Source organism: Phyllostomus discolor, chromosome 2 (genome assembly GCF_004126475.2).
Source record: "Phyllostomus discolor isolate MPI-MPIP mPhyDis1 chromosome 2, mPhyDis1.pri.v3, whole genome shotgun sequence".
Classification (NCBI taxonomy): domain Eukaryota; kingdom Metazoa; phylum Chordata; class Mammalia; order Chiroptera; family Phyllostomidae; genus Phyllostomus; species Phyllostomus discolor.
This window is the reverse complement of record NC_040904.2, coordinates 30,973,197-30,986,904: the sequence shown is the minus strand read 5'-3', so window position 1 is coordinate 30,986,904 and position 13,708 is coordinate 30,973,197. Positions and strand designations below refer to the sequence as shown.

General features: G+C 40.9%; 1 protein-coding gene across 3 annotated transcripts in view; it reads left to right on the top strand.

Annotated features, from left to right (window-relative positions):
* WDR49 (WD repeat domain 49) overlaps nucleotides 1-13,708 on the top strand; it is a 124,055-nt gene that overhangs the window by 55,955 nt on the left and 54,392 nt on the right. For 2 of the 3 annotated variants that reach the window (XM_036017637.1, XM_036017639.1), the window contains one exon: nucleotides 975-1,208. The exons of the other annotated variant lie outside the window; for it this stretch is intronic. In XM_036017637.1, the coding sequence (XP_035873530.1) occupies nucleotides 975-1,208 (234 nt within the window). The remainder of the gene's footprint in view (nucleotides 1-974; nucleotides 1,209-13,708) is intronic. 3 annotated transcript variants of the gene reach the window in all.

The window sequence follows — 13,708 nt, the reverse complement described above, 5'->3', positions numbered from 1 at the left end:
GCCAAAATCAGAACCCAAGAAGTCTGGCCCTAGAGTTTGTCTCATAGACCTCTTTGGGTGGGTCCTTCGCTGTCTTCATTTTGACTCGGGTTCCCTCGCTCGCCTGTGTTAATTCTGCACCGTCACTCACAGCAGCGACACCTGCACCTGCAAAGCTGCTCTTTACATTTTTCCTGTGTTTGTCTTGTTCTATCTTTGTGCCTTGATTGTGCTTGAGTAAGAGTTAAATATCTGTGGATTATTTGAACTTGATTCATTTAATACCATTTCTTTTATATATATGTACGTGTGTGTGTGTGTGTGTGTGTGTATACATGAGAGAAAGACACAGAGAAAAACAGAGAGAGAGAGCCTGTATTATTTTTGTATTGCTACTTTGACTAATCACCACAGACTTATCTTGAAACAATACAAAACTATTTTGTGTTCTGGGTTAATATCAAGGCATTAGTAAGGCTCTCCTTTCTGGATGCTCTGAGGGAGAAGGTTTTGTTGCTATTTCTAGATTCCTTGGCTCAAGGCCTCTTCCTCCAACTTTAAAGTCAGCTCCCTTGTGATTACCTTGGACTCACCGAAATCATCCAGGGTAATCTCTCCATCTCAAGGTCCTTAATTTATCACATCTGCAAAATCCCCTTTTCTTTGCAAGATGACATAGTCACACATTCCAGGAATAAGACATGGGTGTCTCTGGGGATCATTAGTCTGCCTACCACCAACTCCTACTGCATGCCAGGCACCTCTCCGGGGGCTGAGATACAACCCAATCCCTTCCCTTCCCTCGAGGAGATCACAATCAGTGAGGTGTTCAGAGGGACAAGGGAAACAGTTTGCTCTGTGCAGAAGTGCCAACAAATAGAGCATCACAGAGGACACAACTGTCAGCTTGGGGATGAGGAGAGGCAGAAAAAAATTGGTTGAACAATTAGAATTGTTCTTGACTTATTTGTGTGACTTTACCACTTTCCATCCAGGTCTTGAGACTCTGGGATATCCAGCACCAACTCTCCATCCAGAGGGTAGTGTGTTCTTTCCCCAGAAGTCAGGACTTCAGATGCCTCTTCCACTTCGATGAAGCCCGCGGTCGCCTTTTCATCTCCTTTAATCACCAGCTCGCACTGCTGGCAATGGAACCGGAAGCCAGCCAGAGGGTGAAGAGCCATAAGAACGCAGTCACTTGTGTCCTTTACAATTCAGTCTTGAAGCAGGTAATGAGGCTTTTCTGTCACTCTGCCAACATGTCCCCATCTCCAGAGGCTCGTTGCTTAATTCTGTCTAAAGTCACCGAGGACAAATATAGAAAGGAAGTGTGGGAAATTAATGAGTTAATAGGCATGGGCTTTTCTGCAATACTGTGTGTTCAGGTGGATGTGAAGATGATTTCATTTCAACCAGTGACCACTGCAGCACTGAGAGGGTGATAGGAAACGACAACATTCCAGCTGAAACAAGCACAATGTGTAACATGATCGAACTCATCTCTGTTAGCTGCTGCCTTGGGTCTTGATGGTGAGTGCAAGCAAACCTGATTGTAAAATTTTCCTTTATAACACCATCTTCCTGTATCCCTGTGGAAAGTTCTGAAATATTCATGAAATGTAATTAGCAGAGATCCATTTTGCTAGCATATTTTACACCAGTGGCTCACAGTGGCAGCCTGGAATGTATTCATAATAAAATGATTCCGTTAAACGTGGTGCCACTTGGTATGCAGCATGAGTGCTGTTTGTCTCCCCACCACTTTAATGAAGCTCTGCAGCCTTTGTTGACAGGAGCGCTACCTGCATGTCAATGAAGAAGCCGGCTCTTCTGGAGCTGAGATGCCGCCCAGAGCACAGGCCTTCCTAGAAGACAGGGAGGGCCAGTCTGGGGGTTTCAGGGAGGGAGCAGGCACCCGTCTGCTGCCATGGTCGCCTCAGGCATGATTGTGACAGCACGGCAGGAGCCCAGAAGATTGCCAGTATGCAGCTTGCAGCCGATTAAACAATGACTCCAACCCTTTCTTGCCTTCCCTTCCGGAGAAGCTTCTGCAGTCACACAGACATGAGTAGTTCGGATTCTGTGCAAGGGGCAGAAAGCTCTTTGTTACTAATGAGGATGGTGTCCTGTCACTGCTTCAAGCGTTCTGTTTTCCGATTATTCTAGGAGATAAAAATCCTTTACAAAGCAATGCATTTTGAATTCCATCTGTGGGAATTGTTCCACCATAAATGTTTTACTGAACTTTATGAAGGCAACCAGTTCCTACGGCTCCCGGGTGGCCACTGAGCGATGTATTTGTTTCCAGGAGAACATTTTGCTAATTGAGATCTGCAAAGTTAAAAAGCTAGGTTTGTGCTTAGATGTTAAGATCCTCTGTTGCCTGGCCATAAGATGAGCAATATTCCCTGAGGAATTCAGAAAATGAGACACAAAGAAGATCTGGACTCTTCCCTTTAAGATGTGAAGATAAAGCCAAGATAACACAAACATATGCAAGTCATAGGTGACGATAGAGTATGCACACATGGTATGTGATCACTGTTCATGGCAGAATCACTGTTCAGTTGAGTTGAGTGAATATGTCTCTTCATTTTTGTTCTTAATAGTATGAATACCTAAAAGCAATAATATGTACATAAAATACATCGAGCTGTGTACCACATCCATAAATGCTTCCTAACTATTAGTGGCTAAACTATAAAGAAACACTTTACCATTGTATTACATTTATACGTATAAAAATGCATTGGCAGTCAAGTAAAAGAAGATAGTATCACCTACAGAATCATCCACCAGTGACATGAATTATTTTAGAATAACTAGACAAAGCACATAAAATAGCTTTGAAGAAATATGAGGAGCCAGGGCTGAGGGAGACTCAGTCTTTGCGGGCAGGCCCAGGGTGTCTTCCTGGTGCTTGCTGCTCAGTTTGTCCTCAGGGCGGGATTGTGGGATGAGAAACATTACCAACTCCCAGGGCTACAGTGGAACTGAGTATAATGAGGCACAGGTAAGAGCAAAGTGCTGCTCAGGAAAAGTGATCCATTCCGCCTGGAGCTGGGGTGAGGGACATTTCAGCAGAGCTCTGGAAGCTAGAGTGAGAAGCTTCAAAGGAGAAGGAAATAGTCCAGACAGAAAATACAACTTGAGCACCTGTCAAGAGGCTGGAGCACTGACAGAGCAGTCACTGGGGTGGCCCGTTTGGGAGCACTTGGCAAACGTGGGAGTCGAAGCAGTAAAGGGAGCTTAGGGACTGCGAAGGTCATTCACTGAAGGAGCCACTGTCCGGTCTTGGAAAAATTTGTATGTATTGACTTGGCATTAAAACACTAATTCTCAGAGTGATCTCAGACCCCAAGGGACTGAGGGAATCTGTGGGATCAAAACAACTTCCATTGTAATATCCATTTCAACTCTCACTGTCTCATCAGTGTGGAGTGGAGTTTTCTAGAAGCTACGTGCTGAGTGATGACAGCGTTGCTGGGGTGTCCAAAGGAATGTGTGCTTTTGTATTCCTGTGTTTTAACAAATTCTCAGTTTAAATTTCTGACAATGTAAATCACCTGCCTATTCTAGATATATACATATGTGTCTGTCTATCATCTATCTATCTATCTATCTATCTATCTATCTATCATCTATCTATCTATCTATCTATCTTAGTCTTCCATATGCATAAAAGCTATCTGAATTCTTCAATAATTCTAAGAATGTAAAGGGACCCTAAGATAAAAAGTTTTAAGAACCTCTGGGTTAGAGAAATCAGAGTTCAAATGTTGGGCAGATTACCATGCCTAAGTTTCAATTTACTACCTTAAAAGTCTGTGTGCTTGTGGGGGCGGAGACACGATAGTGGTAACCATGGCTCTCAATGGCGTTCCCTGTATGGCTGCCTTTCGGAAGCAGTTCCTTCCTCCCAAGCAGCCGCCCTCGCAAGGCTCCCTCAGGTTCCCCATATTTATCGGGTTGAACATTAATGCTTTATGACACCTCCTTTGCTTGTTAACTTCTTGATAGTCCTTAATCTTTCTTTAACCATGTGTCCTGAGGGATCAGATCTTAAGGAAAGTTAGGAAGAGGGAGGAGACCCTGAATTGGGCTTCCTCCCTGCCCTGGTTCTGTTCTAAAATACCCGCTGAGGTGAGGAAGTTGTTTGTCCTGTCCCTTCTCAGCCACGGCAGTTCCTGCTCACAGTTGTTTAGTTCTAGAGCTCGTCCCTGGTCCGCTCAGGGCCCCAAGGCCCCAGGGACAGACAGCCTCAGGCACACTTATCTCAGCCCTTTCTGAGCCTTGGCCATATTTGTAGTTGTTTTCTAGTTAAACACTTCACTCATTTTTTCTCTCCTCCTATGTTTTTGGTGTAAGAGAAAGATCCTTGTCTTCCACTCCTGTATTTTCCAACAACTACTAACATTCTTCAGAGTACTGTATAGATACTCAATTTCTAGGTTTGGTAAATGATTGCTGTTTCTCATTCCAAGTTCAGATGAAACCCATGCTTTTTCGGTGCACTGACGCTTGGTCTTTGGTTATCTGGTCTGGTGTCTCTTTTGAAGATCTTTTATTTGACTGAAATTAATGAAAAACCTTTCTCCTGCTGTCATTTCAACACGTCACTGACATGTTAGTATTATTTAATTCTATTTGACTTCTGTGGGGACCTAACACAATCCCTATATGAAAGCAACTTGGCACATTTTTGTGAATTTTCTTTATCTTTCTGACTTTTTGTGCCCTGGCATCTTAATTGAGGTAAGTGATGGTAAACCACGCAAAGCCTATCAGAAGGAAGCACATGCTTTGCTTCACCCTGCAAAGCTTGCCCTCACAGCCAGCAGCGGAACAAGTTGAGACAGGATGAGGGAGTCCCTGGAATGCCCAATTCTGAAAGAATTGAAGTAACTCAATATCCTGGAGGCAGTTCTAATAAAATGTCTTTGCAATGAGTTCTTAAATGAAGTGTTTCTTAAAGACCCATGAGTTTTAGGAAACTTTGAAAACTCTATTTGTAGATGCAAACATGAGTGGATAAAGTTTCAGAGTTATTAATATGGGTCTCATCCTAGTCATGTGGGTTAGTGTGTTTTTGTAAAATACATAATATGTCAGTTTGTTTTGCCCTTGGACACACATTTAGTCTGGCTAGACATTTAGCTGTCATCAAGTTTTGACAGAAAGTACTCAACTATTTTATTATTGAAATAACTTAAGTTTTGTAAAATACTACATGCTTCTAAGAAATTAAAACAATGCAGTAAAACTCAAACAAAAAATTAAATATCATCATGTTCTAAATATCTCTCTGTGAATGGAGTATTTCACATAAATATGGTTCGGTAATCTGCTTTTTATTCAATAATAGATTGAAATGCATTTCCTTGTACCTGAATGTAGATTTATGTCATCATTTTTAAAAGGCAGCACATATCCTATTGTAGGTATGTATCATCATTTACTGAGCAATTTGCCTTGATGAGAATTTTGCTATTACAATTTTTTTGGTGCATAACTGTATTCATGCTCATGAGTTTAGCTCTCTAGGGTAAAATCTTAGAAATGACTTTCTAGGTTAAAATATATGCATAGCATATAATTTGATACACAAATTGCTTCTCATAATCTTACCATTTTATCCACCCTCTAAGAGTAAACACATCAATCACACCCATGGTTACATAAAGAGACGTGTGCTGGCTGGCTGCTTCCAGCAGGGCCCTGAAACCCTTGGTGGGTTTCACAGCCCGTCACAGGATGTGGCTCTGGAAGTTTGAAGTCCAGACCCTCCTCACATGGTCCAGAGTGGTACTGTCTCTTGAAGACCCACTCTCCCTCTCACACTGTCACAGGAAACATAACTCCATAACACTCATTAAATGTGAGACTGGGGTATACTTTTTTGGTAACTGTATCTCCTATCCTCTTTTCTGTACATTGTTATTTTGGGGAATTGTGATTTTTGAGAATCTAAATAATCCAACTTGTAGTTTGCTTGGAAATTATAAAATCTGAGAAAAGGTAAGCCAACAAACTTGAGGGAGACTTATCTCCACCTTGCAAGGCACTATACCTCTCGTATTTAAGTCAATGAGTGTGTCTTTTCCACAGAACTGGACAAACACTTGCCTGCCTTATTGCTGGGCTCCAAGCGACCTCCGTTGTGTTAACATGGCTTTTCTCCACAAAGCAACTTAAAGCTTCTCTTAGTGTCACGTTAGTCCTGAGCCTGTGAGGTCTAATCAGTAGATGGAGACCTGGGAAGGGCCTTAGTTTTAAGGTTACACCAAAACTTATACACACACTCACACTCACATGCACACACACACATGCTCAAGTTGAATGTGATTAGCTTGGAAGGAATGTGCATTTCAGTGTTACAAAGCTCAAAAGAACAAAAGGATACACAGTGAAAGTTTCCCTTCATCCCTGTGTCTACCTACTCAGCTTTCTGCCCTGGAGGCAACCGGTTTTATGAGTTTCATAAGCTTTCTTCCAGAGCTTTGCTAGGCAAGCACAAGTACATACACATACTCATTTCAAATATATATAATTATTACTTTTAAGAGCATGTTCATTTAAATGCTGTTTACACAGATGGTGGCATGTCACATGCACAGAAATACTGCTCTGTGTATTGATGTTTCACCTAGTGATACAGCTTAAAGGTCATTTTACCTCCTTACCTAAAAGTCGTGCTTTTTCTTTTTTTCCCACAGCCCATGGTGCCCCATTACAGGGGTCCACCAAACTTGTGTTAATCACTTCTTATAGGCATTTAGGTTAATTCTGATTTTTTAATTGCAACTAATGTAGTAGTTTTCAAGCTTGAACACACAAATTTGGGAACAGGTGAAGAAATATCTGTGGAATAAATTCCTCGCACTGGTCAGAAACTATTTATGTCAGTAACTCTGAAAGATATTGTCAAATCTCCATAAAAGCTGCATTAGACCTGTCAGCAGGACCCTTTCCTCAGCCTTTCATGTCATCACAATCTCTGCTTCTTTTTTAAGAGCATTTTTAGGTTCACGGTAAGATTGCGAAGAAGGGTCAGAAATATCCAGTACCCTCTGTCCCCCACATGCCCAGCCACCACCTCATTGTTCACATCCTCCACCAGAGTGGTCCATTTGCTACAACCAATGAACTTGTATTGGCCCATCCTCATCACCAGATGTCAGCAGTGCACACTAAGGGTCAGAGTTGGTGTTATACACTCTGAGTTTAGACAAGAATATGTATCTACCATTAGAGTGTCCTGTAGAGTAATTTCACTGCCCTAAAAACTTCTGTGTTCCACCTCGTCTTCCCATGTTCCTCCTCTAAAGCCGGGCAACCACTGATATCTTTATTGCCTGCATAGCTTTGCCTTTTCCAGAATGCCCCATAGTTGGACTCGTTCAGCATGTAGTCTTTTCAGATTGGCTTCTTTCACTTACTAATATGCAATATGCATTTACATTTCCTCTATATATTTTAATGGCTTGAAAGCTCTTTTTTAGCAGTAAATAATATTTCATTGTATGGATGTACCACAGTTTATTTATTCATTCACCTACTGAAGGATGTCTTGGTTGCTTTTGAGTATGGCTTATGAATAAACTTAATTATGAATAAGGCTGCTAACCATCTGTGTGCAGGCACTTGTGTGGACATAAGTTTTCAACTTTTGGGGGTAAATTTCAAGGAGCCTGATTACAGGATTGCATGGTAAGAACATGCTTAGTTTTGTAAAAAATTGCCAATTGCCTTCTAAAGCAACCACAGCATTTTGCTTTCATGTCAACAATGAGGTAGTTGTCCCATCGCTCCACATCCTCGTCAGCACTTGGTGTTGTCGGTGTTCCAGATTTATGTCATTGCAATGTAGCGCGTTATTGTTTCCCTCTGCCACTTCCTGGTGACATAGGATGTGCAGCATCTTTTCATATGTTATTTGCCATTTGCTTATCTTCTTTAGTGAGGTCTGTTGACACCTTTGGCCCATTTTTTAAGCAGGTTCTTCAATTTCTCACTGCAGAATTTTAAGAGATCTTTGTTTGCTTTACATAATAGTACCTCAAGAATATGTCTTTTACAAATATACATTTTTTCAGTCTGTGGATTATCTTTTCATTCTCTTGACAGTGTGTGTTGCAGAGCAGAGCAGAGATTTTTAAATGTGGTGCAGTCCAGTGTATAAATTATTTCATTCACAGACTATATATACCCTTAGTGTTTTATCTAAAAAGTCATTGCAAAACCAAAGATCATTTAAATTTTTCCTATGTTACCTTCTTTGAGATTTAGAGTATTTTTGTTTGAAATGTAGGTCTGTGATCCATTCCAAATTCGATTTCCTGAAGACTATACGGTCTGTATCTCGATTCATTTTTTTAGCATGTGGGTGTCCAGCACCATTTGTTGAAAAGACTATCTTTTCTCCATCGTATTGCTTTGCTTCTTTGTGAAAGATCAGTTGGTTATATCTGTGTGGTTCTCTATTCTGCTCCAGTGATCTGCTGTGCATTCTTTTGCTGATACCACACAGTCTTGATTATTGCAGCTTTATAGTACGTTATGAAGTTGGGTAGTGTCAGTCTCTGATTTTGTTCTCCTCTTGTGATTTTGTGCTGGCTCGTTTGGGTCTGGCCTCTCTGTATCATCTTTAGAAGCAGTTTAAAATCGGTGCTGCCTACTATACTTGTTAGAGCTCTTAGCATATTAATCATAGTTATTTTAATTTCCTGATCTGATAATTCCAACATCCCTGCCATGTCTGAGTCTGACATTTGCTCTGTATCCTCACACTCTGTTCCTTGTCATTTAGTATGTTTTGTGTTTTTTTTTTCCGTAGCTGGACATGATGTACTGAGTAAAAGCAACTTCTGTAAGTTGGCCTTTAGAAATGTGGCAGCAAGGTATGGGGGGAGGTAAAGCCTTCTAGAGTCCTGTGATTGGGTCAGTGCTTTAGTGAGCCTTTGCCTCTGGACTGTGACCACATATAAGCATATGTCCCCACCTGAGTTGGCCCCTCTTCCCCCTTAAATAGAACAGGAAGATGAGCAGCAACTACAATTGGGTATTTCCCTTACCTGGGTCAGTTAGCCTCTGATAAAACCCTCACAGGTTGGGTTCTGGTTAAACAGTTTCTCCTGAAGGCAGACCTTGTTAGGATGAAGGGAGTACTTGGATATGTTCAGAAATCATTTCTTTCTCCTGCCCCTGCCAGGAATAATATGAGAGGATTTTTCGTCAATATTTACAGTAAGAACATGGTGGATGTCCTTAAAATAAAACTTAGAAAATTGTGGGGTTCCCCAGTGACTGGCTCCCCCTGGAATTCCGACTCTCAGGCTTGTCTGTTTGCAGCCTCTGGCGTTTGTCAGTTGCAGTCCCGTTTTCTTATCTTGGCCTTGCTGGGGGGAGTTTTCAGTCCCTGAGTTCTGCTGTGATTCGTTGTGACTGTCTTTGTTTGCTTGTTGATCTTTCTGATTTTTGGGGCAGTGATTGCGCTGTGACCTCATTTTTTATATCTATCTAAGAAAAGTTGTTGGTTTTCAGTTTGTTCGGCTTTTTACTTATTTTTAGAATGCATGAGGAATTCCAAACATGCAGAATGGGAACCTGGGAGTCCAGTGCAGTCTCAACTATTTTTTGAGGGAGTTTTTTTCTCAGGTTTTTTTTTTTTATAATGAAGGAGGTGGTGGGGGTTAGAGTCGGAGTTCCTGGGGACATTGACTTCCTGACCTTGAGATTCTGTTTTGTGAGACGCTGACCATCTTCACTGGCTCCTGGATCTGAGGGACCACTGCTGGACTTGGACTCTTGGGGCTTTCAGGTTCATTGCCCTCATACACTGATACTAATGATGTTATATTCATTATTCACCCCACATGCACAATTCTGTGAATTAAACCTTGCTTAGCAGCATGTCATATTTGTGTGTGTTCCGTGTCATTCCTTGGTGCCTGAGCAGCGGAGACCACTGCAAAGTGGCCTGCCTTATAGGGAGGGCTGTCTCAGAGCAGACAAGAGTCTCGTGGGTATAAAACCACTCAGTTTATTCACGAGAGATACTTAACAGTGGTGAACAGTGTGGGTGGGCCTCAGGGACTAACTGATTACTCACGACACAAGGGTAAAAGGTATATGCTATTAGTTAAAAAGGGTGAAATGATAATTTTCTGACTTGGTCCCCTGTTTACTGTGGGTGCCTGGTGACCTCGGGAGTATTTGGAATGCCTGTACAATGACCACAGATGGTCACAGCCTATGGCCACTCCCCTCATTCTGCCTTAGCCTTGCTAGTTTTCTTGCCAGTCCTGGAACATGCCAAGGACACTTCGCCCCAGAGCCTTTGCATGGCTGTTTCCTTTGCCTGGACCTTTCTTTACCCAGGTATGTGCATGGCTTCATCCTTCTCCTCAGTCATGCCTTTCCTCAAACGAATCCCCCAGTTTTCCACCCACTCCCAAATGATCTTTACCTACTTCTCAGTTGAATATTTTTCTCACCATTTTCTGTAGATACATGTATAACAAATCATTTTATTTTATTTTTCTAATTGGATTGCATCCTCCCCCACTTCTCCCACTAGAGAGAAGGGCAGGAAATTTTCACTACTGTATCCCTAATGTCTAGATCTTGTGCCTTGCATGTTACAGGTGTTCCACAAATTTAAGGAATGAATTTGAAAGAGCAAATTACAAATTAATCTAAGAAGAGGTGATAGCCAATAAATAAGATTTATTAATGGAGAATGACTGCCTTAAAGTATTTGAATCCTTTGTATCAGTTCTCTGAGATATTATCATTCTCCTCACCTCACTAGTTACTGAGATGTAACTTCCAGAGGTTTGATGAAAATTAGAAATAAAGGAGGTAATCTGTTTTATATTAAGGGACCATAAACAGCACTGACTAAAACTATGTGTATATAAAACAGCAGTTAAATCAAATGTCCCCATCCCTTGGTAGCCAGCCACATCCAGTGCTGTAACTTTCATTCCTCTTCTTGCTTAGACCTTGGCCTTGGGGTGTATATGAAAGACAGCTAAAATGCCTACTGTTGTTGGAATAGCAAGAAGACAATTAGGGGAAATGGATACAGTGTCACATCTCTTAGTATTGTCTGAGTGGCTGTGACAGCCTCAGTTGAGAGACATAAAAAGACCCATATATTCCTAAAGAGTTATTAACTCGGGTACCGAAGGTAGAGCGCATTTCCGTCAAAACAAGGGTTTGTTCAGGAGGCCCGAGGCAAAGGAGCATAGTGATAGACACAGGGACATTTCTGCTCTGCCAGCACCCTGCCCACATTGGCTGATGTCTCATCGCTGAGCAGCAGCCAGGAATGAAGTGGAAACTTAAAGAGATTTGATATCATCAAAATGTGGCATATAAATGTGATGCCAATACTTCTTCCTGGGCTTTATTACCAATAAAAACAGCTTGCTAAAAATAAAGTTGCTTCCATTTTGCAGTCACAGCACTGCCTCCACCTGCCAAGTGATGTTACAAGCACGCCTCTCTCACCAAACTTTGAAAGTCTTTTCACCTGCTTTGTTAGTCTTGTATTCTGACAGTGTCGCAGTGACTGTAGATTCTTAATACTGGCTGTGTGTTGTGACACAGTCCATCCTTGTTTTTCAACACATTGTTTTCGTGAAGCCTGCACCACAAGGTAGATTGCCACAAAATGAAACACGACTGATTATATACTGTTGCCATTATTAATTCAGATTTCATGAGGAAGTGTTGCATGAGCACAGAAACGTGCTGAACACTGATGAATAGTATGTTCAAGTTCAGGCAGGTGGGCAAATAAGGGAGAGGGCAAAGCAGCAAAAAGTGGATGTTATTCATGTTTGACTGAATGTGTTCATCAGATAAATTGGGGTGGATGATTAGATGTTTTGTAATGTGGCTGGAGCCAGTCCTGAACAAGTAAGCGAGCCTTTTTTTTAAATATAACTGCATTTTATTTTCATCTTTACATTCCTGCCAGGGAATGCTTATCTTTTAGGACTAAACTGTTTAGCATGTAATAGATGCTCTGTGATTGCTTTTTGATAGAAATAATAAAATTCTTCATAAACTTTAACCATTTCTTAGAAGACTACTATCAAAATTTTCTCATGCTTAGAAAATTATGTTTTCATCGTTTTGTCTTTAATGAATACAATTAAAATTCCTAAGCAATTATGAGAAATATTCACAAGTAGGATATAATTTGAAATCTTAATGTACATGTGTAAATTTGATTTCTAAAATTATAATTGCTTGTATTCTTTGTCATGGTTGGAAGAAAACATGATATTAAATACTTTTGTTAAGTTGATTTGGATATAAAAAGTGATATCAGCTCAAATAAATTTCAGACCAATCAAGCTTAAATGGAATAGTAACACTAGCTTATTTTTAAGGCTAATTTATTGTATGTCATGCACTGTGTTTTATAAATATTAGCTTATTTAAATCTCTTAGCAACAGTTTGAAGTAGTTAGCATGATTCTTTCCAGCATAGAGGTGAGGAAACAAGAGCTGAGAGAGGGTAAGTAAGGAGCCCGAGGTCAGACAACTGATGTTCAGACTCAGGCCCCCCTGGCCTGGGACCAGTGCTCTTTACCACCACGCATATCACACAGACCAAAACAGACAGAAACACAGTTACTGGAAGTGATGATTAAAGTTTAGGTCACACTATTTCAAAGATCCAGGCCATTTGTCCTAAGAATTACACTATCATTTAACAATGGTAATTAAATATATAAGCTAACTTTCACTTCATTGAGAGAAAATGTGTATCGAAATAGTATTCTATCATTTGAGAAATTATCAGATGCAGAGTTGTGAATTCAGGGAAAAAAAGGTTATGAGAGATTATGTGCTCATGGTCATTTCTTTGCTGAGACATAAATATTGCTAAATGGTGGCCCTTTTCCCTAGCTCCTCTTCTGCATGTACCTCCAAGACTGTCTTTGGTGAGCATCTCTTACCTGGACTGTTACAGCAGCCTCCAGTTCATTCTCCACACTGTTGCCAAAGGTGTTTTCGCAAACCGATCCACAAAAAACGCTGTATGATTCTCCTCCTTACTAGGGACAATAGGATTGTTCTTAACTTCATTTTCAGTCATACGCCCTACTGACAATCCAGGGAAAGCTATAGACCCTTTCTGAGTAAAAAGAGCTTTATACATTTTGCTTATTATTCTCTGGTATAGCTTGTTAGGGACTTCAGATATCCATCACCAGCTTGCTTCCTCATCTGATATATTCTACCATTTATTCCCTTATCAGCACTCTGGTTCTATTACATTTCTTATTGTTTCTAGTGCTTAGCATGTTATCCAAGGTCTCTTTTCTAAATATAGTCTTAAGTCTCTGGAGTACTATGCTAGAAGAGAGGAGGGCCTTACGATGCCTGCCTGTCATGGGCAGCCCATGGTTCAAACCTCATTCTATGAACTTGGGAATGGCACTTAGCTAGTTAGAATATCAATTTTATCACTTGTAGATGAAGTGGGTAACATTGCTTATTTTACAGAGTTTTTATGAAGATCAAATGAGACAGTGAATGGATAGGGCTTTGCACTCAATAAATACATGTTTCTATCTTCAATCCTCTGTCCCCCCTCACCTTTCATTCCCCATCTCCCACCCTTATGAGAAGGCTTCCTTTCTGGAAGCACCCAGGGTGATACCTTTACACCTGTAGCATGACTTGACATTTCCTGTTTCTTGTC